The 19,835-nt window shown below is 36.2% G+C and overlaps 1 protein-coding gene across 1 annotated transcript in view; it reads right to left on the bottom strand.

Moving 5' to 3' along the window:
• Positions 1-444: 444 nt before the first annotated feature.
• LOC129247975 (nuclear hormone receptor FTZ-F1 beta) overlaps positions 445-19,835 on the bottom strand; it is a 95,738-nt gene continuing 76,347 nt past the window's right edge. The window contains exons 3-8 of the mRNA XM_054887364.1: positions 5,577-7,718; positions 5,156-5,461; positions 4,935-5,084; positions 4,728-4,830; positions 1,488-1,642; positions 445-1,421 (exon numbers count right to left, since the gene is read on the bottom strand). Coding sequence (XP_054743339.1) covers positions 1,338-1,421; positions 1,488-1,642; positions 4,728-4,830; positions 4,935-5,084; positions 5,156-5,461; positions 5,577-7,523 — 2,745 coding nt within the window. The 5' untranslated portion in view covers positions 7,524-7,718 and the 3' untranslated portion in view covers positions 445-1,337. The remainder of the gene's footprint in view (positions 1,422-1,487; positions 1,643-4,727; positions 4,831-4,934; positions 5,085-5,155; positions 5,462-5,576; positions 7,719-19,835) is intronic.

Consider the following 19,835-nt stretch of genomic DNA (forward strand, 5'->3'; position numbering starts at 1 on the left):
CACAAACAGCCAAGCAATGAAGCGCGTAGAGTAAAGGACAGAGTAAAGATTTGCATCAATCAAAATATATTTTTTTTATTGAGCAAAACAGTTGTATGTACAAAAGCAAAATTGGATGATTAATTTTGCGCCACTTTGTACGTAGCGTTAAGGACAGAGTAAAGATTTCCATCAATCAAAATATTTTTTTTTATTGAACAAAAAAGTTATTCAAAAGTAAAATTGGATGATTAATTTTGCGCCACTATAGTTAGTGTGTGCTGTAGCTGGTTTTGAAGTTTTCTACATACTTAACAAACTAATTTTCAACTTTTCACAAGTGCATACATTCGCAGGATCTCATAAATTTGTATGTCACAAAATTCTTAAAATTTTTTATAAGCGAATAATTTTTATTGCTATTATTTTTTACTTTCATATATTTATGTACATACATACATATAATATTAAGCACTACAAAAGTTCTTATAAATTTGGCAAATATTTAATTGATACTATTGCGTGTATTTTCATTCATTTTTTCGAAAACCTACATAAGGCGCACAATCGCATGCAGTCCAATAAAAAAAACGAAGAAAAAATTATTTTAGAATTAGTCTCAGCCTCTACGAAACATTTTCACAAACTGTTACTACTCTTGCAGCTGACTTCATTTGGACTACGACTGCGTATTGAATGCCTAACGCAGCTTTCGAATTTTTGTGTTTTTTCCATTCATGCACTATTTTCCATAGTTACACAAAATTAAAAAAAAAAGTTTTATATTCCTTTTGAATATGTTGCATTTTACTATCAGTTTCTTTAACGTTTACTCATTTAGGCACATGTTTTTCATATTTAAGTTTTTTTATTCGCTTACTTAGCTAATTAGTATCTAAATTAAGCCTGCTTACTTAGTCTAATTATTTATGGGCATAGTAAAAAATACTAAAATTTTAGTTACTCGAACTGGGCATTTCGCCATACACTAACATCTATTACACTTTTATATTTACTTATAAAATCAAGTTTAAAATAGGTTCATATTTTCTTACTGCATTACGCTAGCGATTTTTTTCTCTTCTTAGATAGTTAGCATTCACTAATATAAGGTTTACATTTGCATATAAATTTAAGCTGTCTTCGTTTGCAACTTTCTTAATAATTTCTGGAAGCATTGCGTCACATTCCATACACCTTTTGCTCTCACTCCTTTCTGTTCAAGCACAACTACTGGCCTCACTTGAGGCTACATCCATTGCACTTCGCCAATTGAGCAGCTGGCGACATTCAAACGCTACCCTCGCTGCTTTTTCTTGCTGTTGCTCTACTCTGTGCACACTCTGCCAGAGCAATTGTCAATGTTCTCCACGCAGGAGCTCCATAAGTAAATTGAAATCGCCACCGTCACGTGATTTTATGGTGAGCATCTCCTTGCCAAGCTGGGTGTGTTTTTTTGTTTTTATTATTTAATTTATAAACAGAACTTTTTGAAAGCATTAACTTACCTGGCACGTCTTTTGTAAGTCTGGTATGCGCAGCAGCAACTCACCAAATTTGGACGGCGTATCTGGATAGTGCGCAAGCGTGTAGGCCTGCAAGGCTTGCAACGCCTTCTCCTGGCACTCGCGCACCTTGACGGGCTCGTGTAATTCGCTGGTGTCTGTGGAAATAATAAGTTATTGAAAGGTATATAAAAAAATATTAGAAATTAAATTCCAGATTCGAATTTGCAAACTTTAATAGAATATAAAATTAAATAAAACAAAGTCCAATTAAATATAATAAAATAAAAAATAAAAAAAAAAATAAAATGAAATGTAATAAAATAAATACAAAAATAAGTAAAGCTACAACAAAATAAAATTAAGTCAAATAAAATTAAATTTAAAAAATAAAAATAAAAATAAAAAACAAAAAAAATAAACAAAATAAAAATAAAAAAATAAAAATAATTGCACTGAAAACATATGCAATAAAAAAATTAATTAATTTAAATTGAACTTACAAAACTTAAAAAAATTAACAACTAAAAATGAAAAGGTAAAAAAATAAAACAAAAAACTAAAAAGAATTAAGAATTTAATTAAAAAAAAACAATAAAAATAAAATAAAAAAATATTTAAAAAAATTATCAAAATAATAATAAAAATAAAAAACAATATAAAAATAAAACTAACAGAAAAAAACAAAAACTAAAACTTATGAGAAATTAAATTAAAAAATATATAATCAAAATAAATAAAATTAGAAAAAAAAAATTGATTAAAAGAAAAAATTAATTAAAAACAAAAAACAATTAAAAAAATCAAATAAATTAACAAACTAAAATTGAAAATGTAAAAAAAATAAAAGGATTCAAATTAAATTAAACAAAAAAAACACATTCAGAAAAAAATAAAATTAACAAAATTAAATTAAAAAAAAAATAATCAAAAAATAAAATTAAAGAAAAAAATAATCAAAAAAAAAAATTAAAAAAAATAATCAAAAAACTAAACTAAATGAAAAAAAAAACAAAAAATAAAAGTAATTAAAAATTAAATTGAAAAAATATATAAACAAAATAAATAAAATTACGAGAAAATAATTGATTAAAAGAAAAAATTAATTAAAAAAAAAAAAACAATAAAATAAAATAAAAAGAATTCAAATTAAATTAAAAAAAAACACCATCAAAAAAATAAAATAAACAAAATTACGAGAAAATAATTTAAAGGAAAGCTTCGATAAAATAAATTAGGTTAAATTAAAGAAAAAAACAGAACTAAATAAAAATATTAAAAATTAAATTAAATTGAAAAAGATTATAAAAACAAGGGTAAAAAATATAAAAAAAACTACGAAAAATTTAATAAAAGTATATATAGTAAAACAGGTTCGAGAAGTGTTTCGTCCATATACTCCAATCGTTGGCGACGGAATTGTCGTTCCGCTACCCGATCATGACGAGGTGAGAATAGCGATAACGCGTCTAAAGAACAACAAAGCCGCGGGCGCCGACGGATTGCCGGGTGAGCTATTCAAACATGGCGGTGAGGAGCTGGTAAGGTGCATGCATCACAACTAATACGGCTATGCAAGATGACGTTGCTCAACACCAGCAGCGACGTCAGAATTGGGAAGGACCTCTTCAAACCCGTTTGATACGAAACGAGGTTTCAGACAAGGTGACTCGCTGTCGTGTGACTTCTTTAACCTGTTGTTGGAGAGCATCGTAAGAGCCACAGAACTTAATTGGTCAGGCACAATATTTTATAAGAGCGTACAATTGTTGGCGTATGCTGATGATATTGACATCATCGGCCTTAACAACCGCGCTGTTAGTTCTGCCTTCTCCAAACTGGATAAAGAGGCAAAGCGAATAGGTCTGGTGGTAAACGAGGACAAAACGTCCTGTCTTTAAACAAACAGTCGGCGCACTCGCGTATCGGCACCCACGTCACTGTTGACAGTTATAATTTTGAGGTTGTAAAAGACTTCGTGTATTCAGGAACCAACATTAACACCGATAACAATGTCAGCCGTGAAATCCACACGCAGAATATCTCTTGCCAACAAGTGCTACTTTGGACTAAGTAGGCAATTGAGTAGTAAAGTCGTTTCTCGACAAACAAAACTAACACTCTACAAGGCTTCATCATGCCCGTCCTAACGTATGGCGCAGAAGCGTGGACGATGACAACATCCGATGAAGCGACGCTTGGAGTGTTTGAGAGAAGAATTCTGTGTAAGATTATTGGACCTTTGTACGTTGGCAACGGCGAATATCGCAGACGATGGAACGATGAGTTGTATGAGCTTTACGACGACATAGACATAGCGCAGCGAATAAAGATCCAGCGGCTACGTTGGCAGGTGGTAGCAGAGGAAGGCATCCTCTGCGTTGGAAAGATCAGATGGAGAAGGACTTGGTCTTACTTGGTATTTCCAACTGGCGTCGGTTAGCACGAGAAAGAAACGACTGGCGCGCTTTGTTAAACTCGGCCAAAATCGCGTAAGCGGTTATAGCGCCAATTAAGAAGAAGAATATATAGTAAAAAAATTTAATTCCTTCACTACAATTTTAGAAAATTGATTAAAATTAAGTAAATTAAAAAAAATATGTAACGAAATAAAACTAAAATTATATAACAAAAACAATTAAAAAATAAGCAATTTAATAAAATGCTTTAAAACAAAATTAAACTAAATTAAATTCGGACACAAAAAAAAATCAAAAACAAACAATAATTGAATAAAAATATATAAATAGGAACCAAAATTAAAATCAAATAAAATAACGTAAATTTATTAATTAAAAAAATAAAATTACTAAATTAAAATAAAATAAATTTCAACTACGAAAATAAATTAAACAATAGAGATATTAAATTAAAAACAAATAAAATTAAATTAAAATAAAATAAATTTTAATTACCAAATCAAATTTAAATAAATAAATAAAATGCATTAAAATACAACAAAATTAAATTTAAAAATAAAATAATCATAATTGAATAAAAATAAACGAAAACCAAACAAATTTAAAATAAATTAAGAAGAAAATTAAACTAAATTAAGTTAAGTAAATAAAATATTAAATAACAAAATAAAAATATTAGGCAAAATTAAACAAAATACAAAAAATTTAATGAAATAAAGTCAGTTAAAAAATACCAATGAAATAAAAATTTATTCTAAAGTAAGAAAAACTAAATAAAAAATATTTTATAAAAATGAAGTAAGTAAAGCAAAACAAAAATTACCTGACTGCAGTAGCACAATCACTTTCATGGCAACATATTCGTAGCGATCAACTCGTAGGCGTCTCAAGTTTTCTGTCAGGTTCAACATTCGTTCAATGCAGGCCTAAAGTGGCGTAATTCCATAAAAAGAAAAAGAAGTTTACAAAATTGTACAACCTTCGGCCACACAAATATTACTATTCTGACATTTTTTGGCCTGCTGCTCACCTGTAAGCCACTTGATTTCGCCTGCGCTAAGCTAATCTTCTTGCCTTGTGACATTTTGATCTCGCCCGGCGTATCGATTGAGCGATAGCAGCAAGAGAAGAGCAGCAATTCACACCACGAATTGATCAGTAGGCAAATTTGATCATCGATCTACAAAAAAAAATTGATAAAATTAGAGAAATGCGCAAAAAAAAAATTCACTTAAGATCACAACGACATACCGAAATATGCTTGAAGAGTGGCAAACTCTTGCACCATTTGACGATCTTGTACAGCCGATGATCCGCCACATTGCACAGGTGCGCAATCAGATCGGGATTGGTATTTTCACCGTTACCGAAGCCAGCACTTGCCAGCAAAGGGTTTGTCATTTGTGGATTGACAGTGGCACCACCGCCACTAACCGCAGTGGACGATGAGGACGAAGATGCATTGGAAGATGAAGAAGACGATGAGGAGATCGGTTGATTGAGACGCGCCAATTCGGCTTCATTATACTGCCACAGATGTTCAACATCCATGATTTCCTGGAAAAATGAGGAATGCCTTTTTAATAACCTTAATTAAAATGTGGTTTGCTTTTAATTAATTTAATTAAATATAACCAAATCCATTGCGGTACACCAACTTAGCTGAACTCACCTGCAGTAACGTTGGAATGTTTGTTGCACGCGCCGATGCACCTCCGTCATCGCACTGCTCCGACTTGATTACTGTTTGTCCCACACTCAGTCCCGCTGTCAGCCCGTTCAATGCGGGCTGCTGCTGTGCGGTCATTGCATGCGCCATTTGCGTACCAAGTCGTCCCTGTTGCTGCTGTTGACTGGCCGCTGCTGCTGCAGCCGCTGCTACTGCTGCAGCAACACCCTGCTGCTCGGGACTCAATAACGGACTTAGCATCGAATTGGGCAACGTATACGAGCACTGGTACGTGGAGCGGCCGCCACGCGTACGATCCTCTCGTATGGCTTCGAGCTTCATGCCCTTCTGCAGACATTTTTCGAAACGGCAGGCAGGACATTTCTTACGCGTCGAAATGCTCACCGGACAAGGACCGCCACGTACGCACACATAATTTTTGCGATTCTGGACAGTGCGCTTGAAAAAGCCCTTACAAGATTCGCACGAGAAAATACCATAATGGAAGCCGGAAATTTTATCGCCACAAATGGGACAGGGTGAATTGATGAGTTGTTGACGCGAAATACCAGCCGGCGAGGCAGGCAATCCTTCAAGACCTATATTGAGTGGCGAGACCTTCGTGTCCATGCTAAGATTTTGCACCTCCGCATTACAGTTTCCACCGGAATTGCCATTGCCAGCACCACCGCTGTCCACCGAAATGGGTCGGTAGAGCACCGAATGATGCAACGAGCCATTGAAGCTGCCGTAGAGTGCAGGAGCTGGTGGCGCATGTCTACCCTGTATAGGTGAATGTGTTGGACTAAACTCTGAGCTGTAGGAGTAGCAAGAACTGTGTGATGCGTCGCTATTGTTTCGACTAAGCGATGGGGTGTAGGGCGCATGACGCGACGTCAACGGCGATTGGGATGGTGAGCTGTGCGTATAGACGGAATGTATGGCAGAATCGGGGCTGGGATTAGCAGGCAATGGCAGCGTGGCTGATTTATTGCGCGTTAAAAGTGGCGAGTTTACATTAGCGCCAGCTGAAATGATCCCCGTAGCGGAAGCATCGGGTTCGTATTTCAAATTTATGGGATCACTTTGCGTAGGCGCTAGTTTTGTGTGTGGCGTGGGATATAGACTGCCCGCGCTGCTGCTGCTGCCCAAACCACTGCGAGATGGACCCGCACCCGCCGTAGCGCTATGCACCTCCACGGAAATTTGCTCCATTTGCTCGGGTTTAATGGGATGTGTAGGCGTAGGCGCCACCGTGTGTCCAGGTGTTGTGGTGGTCGCCTCACTCTTAATCACCGCCACACCGATGCCGCCAATACTGGTGTTTAAACTATTCGGCAATATGCCGCTACTACCTAACGAATTTTCCGTTTCCATGAGCTCCGTTTCAGTCGTCTCCGTTTCGGAGAGTTCACCTTCCCAGGACATGGGACGGGGTCCATTCTTGTTGTGATTTGTGGTACTAGAGCTACCGCCAATAGCAGCACTGCTGCCAGGCGTACTGCTGTCCGCATTTGTGTGCGCGCGTCGCGTCACCTTTAAATTCTCAATGTTCGTCAATTCAGTCTCCGAATCGGAATCTTCCGCCTTCGTGACAGGTATACGTATACCAACACCACCACCACCACTCCCACTGCTGGCACCGTTATAGAAGCCGGCAGCGCCCGTCGCAGCTATGACAGGCATTATATTGCCGTTGGGCATGAACGATGCCGCAATGCCCTCATCCATTTCGCATTTGATATTCGTGACGGATATATTGTTGCGCGTTGTTGTTGTGGTCGTTGTAGTTGTGCCATTCGTACTGTGACAGCTACTGCCATTTGAAGTTATTTGAGCATGGTTATGCATATTCACGGGCAGCTGGAACGCATTGCCCGCTAGCGTTGAGCCAAAGGCAGCCGCTGAGGGATTGGCGCCAGCAGCGCTCTCTGCTTTTGTGGAGGACATTATTTCTTAGAATCAAAAATTTGATTTCACTTCAACTATAATAATAATAAATGTGTCTAACTTGTGCGCTTTTTTAAGCGATCTTTGTAAATTTCTGTTATTACAAAGTCCTTTTTTCATTTATGGAGCTTTGGTGCAGTTTGTAGAAATTCGATAGATGTCGTTGATGCAGTCCCATTTTAAAAGTAATGCGATCTGGAAAATAAAAGCTGTTCGTTAGATGTGTATGTATGTGTGTATGTGATTATGATGGAGATGGTTTATTCAATTTATGTGGGATTTTCTAAAAGGCTCTGTGACAAATTGGCAGTAAGTAGATGAACTTAAGTATTATATCTCGCGGAATTTGCATCGCTTTGGGTAACTCTACGGTGCTTTTGAAATTTTGAGATGTGATATTTTATAACTTGAAATGCATAGTAAGAGCAGCAATAAAACTACTCAAACATTTGCTCGATAAAGGAGTCTCTTTTCTCACGTATGTATATAATGCTCTGTTGTTGTTGTAGCAGTAACTTTGCCCTGTCAGTGTAGTGTAATCACCGGTCGTCTTCGTCTAGCTTATCTAACGGTAGGCCCAGGAAACCAGCTGTTTCGACGGGTTGGGTCCAGAGGGAAAGGGGTGTTAGATGAGTGGGTTTAATAGGGCATGTGAAAAAGTGGTTAGTGTCGTGCGGGGTGCCTTCACATGCCGGACATATGTTTAGTATGTCGGGGTCAATTCTGGATAAGTAGGTGTTTAACCTGCTACAGTATCCAGAACGTAGTTGTGCCAAGGTTACCCGGGACTCTCGGCGAAGTTAGAGCTCTTCGTTTGCGATGGGGGGTGGTTGGATTCCGATAACGGCATTCAGGGTTGGTAAGGGTCTCCCGATGAATGTCGTTGATGGTCTGTCTGTACACTTTCCGATCCATTAGCTGTCTGTCTCTTTTGTCTTGTATCTCGTCCGCGTAATTGAGGAAGTATTTCCTGACATGCCTGGGTGGTGGCTCAAGCTCAAGCAGATGTCTGCATGGGTGAGGCCTGCGCTAACACCTTAGCAGGAACTGCTTGCTAAGCAGTTTGTTATGCTCCTTCACAGGAAGCATATTGGCCTCGTCGTGTAGATGTTGTATCGGGGACATCATGAGATATCCTGTCGCGGCCCTTATGGCAGTGTTTTCGCGAATCTGTAGCTTCGTCTACTTTATATATATGTATATATATAATGCACCTCCCGAATGGAAAGTCGCACAGATAAAAATGATTTTTAAACCAGAAAAAAGCGCTCAAAAAGAGGAATCTTATCGTGTTATCTGATTATTGCCTATTACCTCTAAAGTTAGGGAGTCCCTTTTTTCTCAAAAGAATAATAATGGAAGACCAAAAATTTGTCACAAATTCGGCTTCAGAAAACCACACGGTACCATCGAACAAGTACACTGACTCGTAAATAGTATTCACAAAGCTATTGAGCACGACAAGTATTGCACGGCCGCGTTTCTCGGCATATCTCAAACCTTCAACCGCATTTGCCATGACGGCTTACTCTGCAATATAAAACTCACTCTTCTTTTTCTTTTTAATTCGCGCGATAACCGCTTTCGCGATTTTGGCCGTTTCTTTCTCGTGCTAACCGACGCCAGTTGAAACCATCAAGTGAAGCCAAATCCTTCTCGACCTGATATTTCCAACGCAGCTGGAACCGTATCGAATACTTTCAGATCTGGAGGGTTTGTCTTCATTCGAAAGACATGACTCAGAAAACGAAGCCCTTGCATCTTTATTCCATCGCCTGCGATACTCGTCGTCAACACCGCTCCAAGCGACGCCTTATCGGATGTTGTCATCGTCCAAGCTTCTGCGCCATACGTTAGGACGGACATGATAAGCACTTTATAGTGTTCATATTGTTCGTCGAGAGAGGACATTACTACTCAATTGCCTACTTAGTCCAAACTAGCACTTATTGGCAAGAGAAATACTGTGTTGGATTTCAAGGCTGATATTACGATGTCTCTTACAACCTCGAAATCATAACTGTCAACAGTGACGTGGGTGCTAAAACGCGAGTGCGCCGACTGTTTGTTTGATGACAGGAGGTACTTCGTTTTGTCCTCGTTTAGCTGGCGTACGCCAAGGCAATATAATGAGTCCAATGCTTTACACATAAGATCTACCAATCGCAGAGGAAATTATCGTCGGAACTTTTGCAAATGAAACCGCCTTACTCGCTATAGACTTCCACTCCGAAGTGACTTCCCTCAAACTCGAGAGAGACTAGACAAAATAGCTCAATCCATGAGTCCAGAAAGGTTGCTTACATTTTTATCCTTAGCAAAATGTACTGCTGTACTTTTTTAAAGAAAATTATGATGAACCCACTGTACACCCACGCTAGGTCCGAGCGGACTTTTTTCTACTCATATTTCCTCAAGGGAGGAGTGGGCGGTGTGCACCATTTGGCGGCAAGGCATGGCAAACATGTTCACGGATGGCTCGAAGTTGGACGGAAGGGTTGGCGGGGGAGTATTCTGTAAGGAGCCCCCCATCAAACTTAAATTTAGGCTTTCGGACCACTGCAGTGTTTTCCAAGCGGAGGTATCCGCAATTAAGGAAGCGGTGGACTGTTTGCTTACCTCGGTAATTACCGTTAAGGAAGTAAATATTTACTCCGATAGCCAAGCGGCAATTAGGGCCTTGGGCTCGTTGTTTGTGCCTTCGTGCGTTCGAGATTGGTCGGGGAATGTCTGGCTTCTCTCTCGACTGCATCCGAATACTTCGACATCAGGCTCATTTGGGTTCCCGGTCACAGCGGCATAGAGGGTAACTGCTGGGCTGATGAGCTGGCTAGACAGGGAACTTTGGAGACGGTTTCGTAGCGAAATGAGAGGATTGGGGTTCCTGTGGTCTGCTCCTGGAAAGATGAGCCTCGAGTCAACTCAGCGAGCACTGGGCTAGTGCGTAAACGTGCAAGGTCGCGAGACCCTTCTGGCCACGGGTAGATCGGGGATGCTCGAGGGAACTCCTTTGGCTAACAAAGCCCCAGCTCTCGAATTTGGTGGGCATCCTTACCGGACATTGTCCGTTAGGTGTCCATGCGGTGAGACTTGAGATTGCCTCAAGTCCATTCTGCAGAAGCTGTCTTGAGGGCGATGTGAATCATCTCAACACCTTTTTCTCAGCTGTCCTGCTCTCGTCTGGCAAAGATTTAGACCCCTGGGCTCTCATTTTCTCGCTACGCCTGCGGATATAGCGCGCCTAAATATCACCAATTTGGTGAAGTTCATCACTAGCTTGCTGCGGCTAATTACGAACGCAAATCAGCTACCGTCGGCGCCGTCGTAAAATGCATGGCCCTGTATGGCATCACAACGTACGAATTTTATATATTCGTTTAAGTGTGCCCTAAGCTAGGGCAGCCATTTAACATAACCCTAACCTATGATGAACCCAAAAATATTATATATGTACGTATCATGAAAAAAATTAAAAAAAACTGTTTGTTTAAAATATTAAGTAAATCCGTATTTGAAGATGCTAATGCCCTGAAATTGGGAAAATTCAGAGGTAAAAACAAAAAAACCTCCTAAAATTTGTTGATGGTTTATGGCAATTTTAAAATTGAAATTCATCAAAAGTCAATCGTTTTCTTTGTCTATAAAACATTTCTGAAATTGATTGGCAAACACCACTCACACCTATGCATGTCAATGAATGAAAGATTTCGTTTTAGGATGAAAAAGCAGCATCGAAGCAAAAGTAAAACAGGGAACGAAAATTACACTTCTGTGACGCTTTCACCAACCACTTCAGTGGAATTTTGACAAAATTTCTCCAAACATGCCAACTATAGAACAACAACAAATATTTTGTGTTATGAATATTTTATTCGGTGTAGTTTTTTTTTTTGTCAAAAGAAAGGTGACTACTATCGCTGCAGTGCCATATCTCAAAGCGAAAACAAACGTGTCACAAACACGCACGCACACGCACACATGGCTGGATGGACGACCAGATTAGGCAATTGTTCGTTGGTTCGACCTTTTGTTGGCCACAATCAGAGCAAATAGGGTTTGAAAAGCAAGAATTACTAGCACCAACAGCACCAACAAAATTTGATAGCCACAAACCACAGAAGACAAAACGTCAAAACAATGGTGGACATAAAAAAAACAAAGGTAAAAAAATCTACAAAAAGTGATGAATCCACTACATAGCGCCCCAAACAAATAACAACAACTATGAAATCTATTGCAATAGAAGCGTTGGCAACAAGGCAACAGAAACAGTAGAAAACAGTGTCAACGACCCAAAAGCAATATTTATAGAAGAGCGGCGAAACAAATGGGTGCGAAACTACTGAAATTTGCTTGTAAAGCCCCCCGCAAATACGCCGGTGACGAAAAATGTAGAAGCGTCCAAACAAAGAAAAAACTTAAAACAAAACAAAAGCCAAAAAAAAACAACAAAAAACACAGATGGCAAAGCAAATGAACGAACAAACTAAAGAAAAAATTTGAATAAAACAAATTTAAGGTACATTAACCTTAACCGACAAAATAGGGCCAAGCGCGAGCGAATGAATTAAGAAACCGAAATATGCGAGCAGCTGAGCGGAGAGCAGAGGAAACGCACGAAGCGACATGTGGACACGTAACAGCTGGCAGTTGAATGGGAGAAATTGAGGAGGTTTCACAAGGAAAGCATTGAATTATGTAATGATGTGCAATATATATTAAAATTTTATAGATAAAGGGGAACGCCAAATAATATGAGATATGTAATAAAATAGAATAGAATGAAATAATAAAAAGAAAATTAAATAAAAAAAAAATTTTATAAAATAAAATAAAATGAAATAAAATAAAATAAAACAACAGAAAATAAATAGAATGAAATAACATAAATAAAAGAATTAAAAAATTATGAACAAATAAATAAAATTAAATATATAAAAAAGAAATGAAAAAGTATTTGGTATAAATACATAAATATTAAAGAAAATAAATAAAATAAAAATAAAATAAAAAACGCAATAAAAAACATATATTATATCAAAGTAAAAAAAGTTAAATATGGTACAAGAAAATAGAATAAAATGAAATTAAAATTTAATAAAATAAAATAAAGTCAAATTAAACTCAATAATAATAGTGTGACCAAAATAACAAAAAAATATAAAAAAATTTAAAAAAATATAAAAAAATTTAAAAAAATATAAAAAAATTTAAACTAAATTAAAAAAATATAAAAATTTAAACTAAATACAAAATATAATAACAAAATTTTACTAAGCAAAAAACAAATATAAAAAATTGTTAAATAAATAAAAAAAAAGTGTGACCAAAATAACAAAAAAATATAAAAAAATTTAAAAAAATATAAAAAAATTTAAAAAAATATAAAAAAATTTAAACTAAATTAAAAAAATATAAAAATTTAAACTAAATACAAAATATAATAACAAAATTTTACTAAGCAAAAAACAAATATAAAAAATTGTTAAATAAATAAAAATATGTATTAAATTAACCAAAACAAAATCAACTTAAATTCAATATAAAAACCAAAATACCATTAATTTAAAAAAAAAATAAAATAAATTTAACTAAAGTAAAGGAAATTAAATATAACAAAATAAAATCAAATGAAATAAAGTAAAATAAATAAAATTAAATTAAAAAAATTATATTAAATAAAACAAAGCGAAATATAGGAATAAAACAATAAAAAAATAAATAAAATACAATACATTAATGCAAAGTTGGCATTAAAGCGAATAAAATATAATTAAAATTTAATAAAAAAAGTACAATTAAGTCCAAAAAAATACTTTAAAAACTGCAATTAAATAGAGGAAATAGAGGAAATTAAGTTACATAAAAAAATTATACTAATATATTTAAAATATATTAAATATTACAAAATAAAATAAAATGGTATAAAAATATTAAAAAAAATAATACAAAATCATATTAATTTTAGCAAAAACCCAAAATAAATTATTAAAAAGAATAACAAGTAAAAATAAAGTAAAAATTAATTCAATTTATGTAAAATCCAATAAATAAAAGATAAGAACAAAGTAAACAAAGTTAAATAAAATACAATAAAATAGAATGGAATGAAATAAGTTTAATTTAAATAAGAATAACAAGTAAAAAAATTAAATTAAATACTGTAAAATACTACAAAATAAGATAAAAAGATAAAATATAAAATAAAAAAATGAACCAAAATAAAGCCAAATAAAAAAAATAAAGAAAATAATTACAAGTAAATAAAGAGAAACAAAATGAAAAAGTAAAAAACAATTGCTTTTATTTAAAATAAAAAAAATAGTAAAATAACATTAAATTTTAAGCTGCGATCGATCACGAAAAAACGTTATTCGATGGTTCTCCGTGTACTCGTAAAAGAAAAACGAAGTTCAAAAAACTGAGAGTTTTTTTCATTACATTGAACGGAAAAATAAAATTAAATAGAAATATCAGATTATACTCATAAAAGACAAAATAAAATAAAAGTGTCGGATAATAAAAGATAAAATAAAAATATCAAATAATAAAAGATAAAATAAACTGAGAGTAGAAAAAAATAGTTTAATTATTTTTTTTTTTTTTGAGCGGGTTATTTCGATCGCACTGCTATTCGCAAATCTAGTCACTCTAACGTAAAAAAAACTATTGTGATTCACTTAGGATATGAGAAATGATGCTGCACAAAAATACCCAGGTAGGCAGTTCACTAGTTTCTAATTCGTTGCTGAATTTTCAAGCTGAGATTTGTTAGTGGAACGGGCCGGGAACTGCACCTTACTTTCTACATTTCTAGGAAATAGTTTTCTTTGTTAACATTTTTATCATAGGTCCCCCTTTGCGCACACCGCATGACTTTACGAATCAATGGTGGTCAAGTCAGGTCAGTTAATTTGTCCTTTAAGTTCCTTTTGTTTTTTTACTTTTGTTAAATTTTGTTATAAGTGTTTATGTTGTCACAATAAATTGAATTATATTTAAAAACATTTGAAAAGGGTAAACATTTATATAAGTATATTATATGCAACTCTTTGGTGACCTTTCGGTGTCCCTTTGTGCCCTCACGGAACCACAGGAACTTGTATATGCCACCAACATTCGTCTTTAAAATTTAATTTAATGAAAAACGCTCTAACCGCCCAGTTGAAGTTGATGACGCCCTAATCAAAACAATAATCGATTCGGATCGTCACAGTACAACACGTGAGATTGCAGAGAAGTTTCATGTATCACATACACGCATTGAAAATCACTTAAAACAAATTGGCTGTGTTCAAAAAATCGATACATGGGTTCCTTACGAACTGAAAGAAACGCATTTAACGCAACGCATTAACAGCTGCGATTTGCTAAAGAATCGTAATGAAAATGATCCATTATTAAAACGACTGATAACTGGTGATGGAAAATGGGTTGTTCACCAAAATATCAAGCGGAAAAGATCGTGGAGCAGGCCAGGTGAACCAACTCAAACAGCATCAAAAGCTGATATTCATCAAAAGAAGGTTTTGTTATCAGTTTGGCGGGATTACCAAGGCATTGTCCATTTTGAACTCTTACCACCCAACTTGAACAACTAACGAAATTAAATAATGCAGTTGAAGAAAAGCGGCCCGACTTGACAAATCGAAAAAGTTTGTATTCCTTCATGACAAAGCAAGGCCACACACATCTTTGGCCACTCGGCAAAAATTATTGGAGCTTGGTTGGGATGATTTCCCACATCCACCATATAGTCCTGACTTTGCACCATCTGATTACTTTTTGTTTCGATCTTTACAAAACTCCTTGAATGGTAAAAATTTCAATAATGATGATGATGTCAAATCGTACCTGATTCAATTTTTTGCTAATAAAAACCAGAAGTTTTATGAACGTGAGATTATGATGCTGTCTGAAAGATGGCAAAGGGTCATTGATCAAAATTGGCAATACATTACAGAATAAAGTTATTTACTTCCATGAAAAAATTGTCTTTAATTTTCTAAAAAAAATCCGCAGTTACTTAGTTGCCAACCCAATATTTTTTCAAAATTCAAAATGGCCAATCGAATAGTGCGGAAAACTTTTAAAAATAATCATCCTATTTTACTGAAACTTCGCATAGAGGAATTTTGTGGTCGCTGATTACGAATCTGAAGTTATTTTTTCAAAACTCAAAATGGCGGATCCGATATGTCGGACGACTCTTAAAAATAATGCTTCGGTTTTCATAAAACTCCGCATAGGGGGGGTTTTAAGATCGCTGATTGCGAATCTGAAGTTATTTTTTCTAAACTCAAAATGGCCGATCCAATATGACGGACGACTCTTAAAAATAGTCATCCGATTTTAATAAAACTTCTCGTTGATTACGAATCAAGACTCAAAATGATGGAAATTAAAAGTTAAAATAAAAAAAAATACTTAATGTTTTCTTTATAATAAAATTAGTTTCTAGAAAGTAATAAAGCGATTTTTTTCTGAAAAGTTTTGTTCGGGTCTGAATAGGTCTGATAAAATTACTGAAAATATATATAGTAAATATATATATAGAATATATATAATAGTAATATAGGACTGTTTTATTTATTGTCGAATTGGTGAAACCTCCACGTACAAGATGGCGCAAAATTAATCACCCTAGCGGATGATTTATAATCTTTGCAAATGGTGTCGTACGTCGATCATATTTGATATGTACTTGTGCACTAGACAGCTGCAGTATACAAACAGACAAGCAAAGGAACGCGTAAAGATAACAATAAAGATTTCGATAACTCAAAATAATTTTTATTTTTTGATTGAGTAAAAAAGTTATTTAAAAAACATTGAAGATTAATTTTGCGCCGCCTTGTAAGTTAATGTCCATTTCTGACGTAGTCATTCTATGAGTCTTAACAGCCACATATAAATATGTATATATGCAATTGCTAAATAAAAAATGGCTCAAAACTATTACTTCTCAACACAGCAATCAAGAAAAAAAAAACTTATTTAAACAAATTTAAATTATAATAACCGGTCATTGCTAATAGAAACACTAAAATGATAGCGGTAAAACAGAACTAATAAAAGAACACAGAAGCAAATAATCGCCAGCATTAATGACTGAACAGTAAATTGGTGTCAAAAGCACCATCAAGCAGCGATAATAGTTAGCAATAGCAGTTGGTGCCAACGAAATAATCGCGACCACTGAGAACAGCACCATCGCACAAATAGCATCACATATCCATGCGTGTATGTGCAAACATACACAAGTGCTCGTGCATACATAAATTTAACAAATTCGCTCCACACGCAAAGCCGCTGAAAAGGTACAAATGTATGCGCATTCGAAATCTGCCACTTGAATGTTGAAAATAACTCATGGTTAGTTAGGCACTCAATGGATAATTTGGCAGGCACATAAAGTAATAACAACAACAACAATAGTTGGAGCTAGAGCAACCCAGCCATAAATCAAAAGATCGGCGGACTAGCGCTGGACTAGTCAATTTTGGAATGGTGTCGGTTTGTGCTGAATTCGGTTGTGCACAATACGCTGATTCTACAGCTAACGGGTGTTTTTTAGAAGCTTGAGAACTTAGAATGGTAATACAAAACAGAAATATTGTTGAAACGATTTTTTTATTATAATTTGGTAGATAATTTCATGGTTTCTATTTTTTTTTTTTGTAATATAATATTGGGCATATGTGCGCCGCAGCTACGAGTTACATGGTCCATTCGATCAGTGCAATTTTTGACTATTTTCCCAATAAATCTGCCCATATGGCGTTAATGGTGGCTTGAATACTGCAATAAATCGATCGAATTTTCAAAAAATCTATTTTTCGTTCTTTTTGATATTTCGAAAGTATAGTATCTTAAGAATATACTGTAAAATTTTCATGCGGAAATTCCCAATATTATAGCTCCTACAACCCATTAACTAGGTAGAGAGCTGTCCGAGCGCTCCTGTACCTCACACCTTTAAACTCATTTATCTCGAAACGATTGTTTTTTGATATTTTTATTCAAAAATTTTATAAACATTATGGACATTTATGACGTAAAACGCATACTTTTTTTTAAATGCCGTAAATTACAAGATTTTTCGAAATTCAGAAATCCGGCTCGAGATTCGAGAGCTGATATTTTGTCAACCTCAGAAGCTCGCCCGAGCGCCCCCGGTCCACACGTGGCCAGAAGGATTTCGCGACCTTACAAGTTTGTGTACTTGCCCAACGCTCGCTGAGTTGGCGCGATGACCACCTTTCCAGGAGCACACAGCAGGTAGTCAGGGGGATCCCAATTCTCTCCTTTCGCGGGGAGATCCCCTCACATGTCCCTTGTCTGGCCAGGTCATCCGCCTCACAGTTTCCCGCAATGTCGCTGTGACCAGAAACTCAGATGAGGCTAATGTCAAAGAATTCGGACGCAGTCGAAAGTGAGGTCAGGCATTCCCTGACCAGTTTCGAATGCACCATCATTGACCCGAGGGCCCTTATTGCCGCTTGGCTGTCGGAGAAAATATTTATTTTCCTGACTGTTTGTACGCTGCTTCCTTGATTGCGGCTACCTCTGCCTGGAACACACTACTGTGGTCCGGTAACCTGAATTTGAATCTGATGGGGAGCTCCTCGCAGAAAACTCCTCCGCCAACCTTTCCTTCCAACTTCGATCTATCCGTGAACAAGTTCACCCGACCCTGTCCCCAAGTGTAGCCCCCGGTCCACTCTTCCTTTGATGGAATATGAGTGGAGAAGGTTCCGGTTGGACTAAGCGAGGGTATACACTGATCCGTTGACAGGGGGATGAACTCGAAGTTTCTAAGGATACAGTGAGGTTGAGCTTATAGCCCGAGCCCCTTAGTCTGATTGCGGTACGTGTAGCGGCAATTCTGCCTGCGATGTCTACGGGTACCACATTTAACATTGCGTTGAGCGCCAGAGTAGGAGTCGTTCGAAGCGCCCCACTGATTCCAATGAGTGCCGACCTCTGAACTCTCTCTAGCTTCTTGACCAGTGTCGTCCTCTCTAGTGAGTTCCACCAGACTATGACTCCATACAACAAAATAGGTTTAATAGTATTATATAGCCAAAAAACAAATCTAAGCGACAGGCCCCATCTTTTGCCAATTGCGCCCTTGCACCCATACAAGGCAATTGTTGCCTTCCTCACTCTTTCTTCAATATTGGCCTTCCACGTAAGCTTGCTGTCAAGGATAGTACCTCACCTTCTCAGAAAGCATCAGAGGAGCGCCCCCTAGTGCGGGAAGTTGAGCTCCGGGTATTTTATATTTCCTCGTAAATAAGGTGAGCTCCATCTTAAGAGGATTCACCGACAGGCAATCCGTTGCCCATCTAACAACAGCGTTCAGATATCCCTGCATCAAATTGTACAGAGTATCCACAAATTTTCCTCTAACAATTAGTGCCACGTCATCCGCGTAGGTCATTTAAAGCAACAACCCAGAGGAATGGTGAGAGAATCCCACCTTGCGGAGTGCCTCTACTCACCTGCCGGTGGATGGAGATACCCATTTTGTGGATAAATCTTATAAGGTCGGTTCCGACCCCCAGTTTACCTAGAGACCTGGTAATTGCCTAACCTAACCTAATTTTTTTGTAAAGAAAAATTAAAATACACTTTTTTTAAGTTTACGTACTAATAAACAATGTATAAAATTTTGTTATATTTATTTCTATTGTTATCCCTTCTAAAAACAGTTTTTCTTTTAATGCATTTTTGGCGCTGCTAGGCGTATGTATGTAACCCCGTAAGTGCGCTGTGGGGTAAGTTGAGCGGTCTTGTTGGAACCAAATGTCTCAATAGCGCTTGCCGTTCACCGTAACAGCAGCTCCTTCCTCATTTCGAAAGAAATAAGAACCAATAATGCCGCCAGTGCTGTATGAACTTCGCGAACAGATTGTTTTTTTTTTTTGTTTTTTTCGAAGTAAATTTCCACAATTTGGAAGCGTTGTTCTGGCGTTAAACGATTCATGAACAGAATCGTCAACATCGTCAACACAGTTTGCGATTCTCAGCCGTCAGACCATAGTTATAGATATCGATAGTTTTAATATTTTTTAGCTTGAAGCGAAAAGAAATTTTGAGAAATTGTTTCAAACCACTTCTCAATTCTTGCTCTACGTCCATTGAGAAGACGGTAGCAAAGTTAGGTAGTGTCGGTATGTCCAGCATTTCGGAGAACCCCTTAGAGTCTAAGTCCTCTGTTCATTGCTTTGAAACCTTTAATAAACATTTAAACATTTTCTTGCATGTGCATAATAGACTGGATAGGCTCCCTTCGCATGCCTTTCG

This window comes from Anastrepha obliqua, chromosome 5 (genome assembly GCF_027943255.1).
Source record: "Anastrepha obliqua isolate idAnaObli1 chromosome 5, idAnaObli1_1.0, whole genome shotgun sequence".
NCBI lineage: Eukaryota > Metazoa > Arthropoda > Insecta > Diptera > Tephritidae > Anastrepha > Anastrepha obliqua.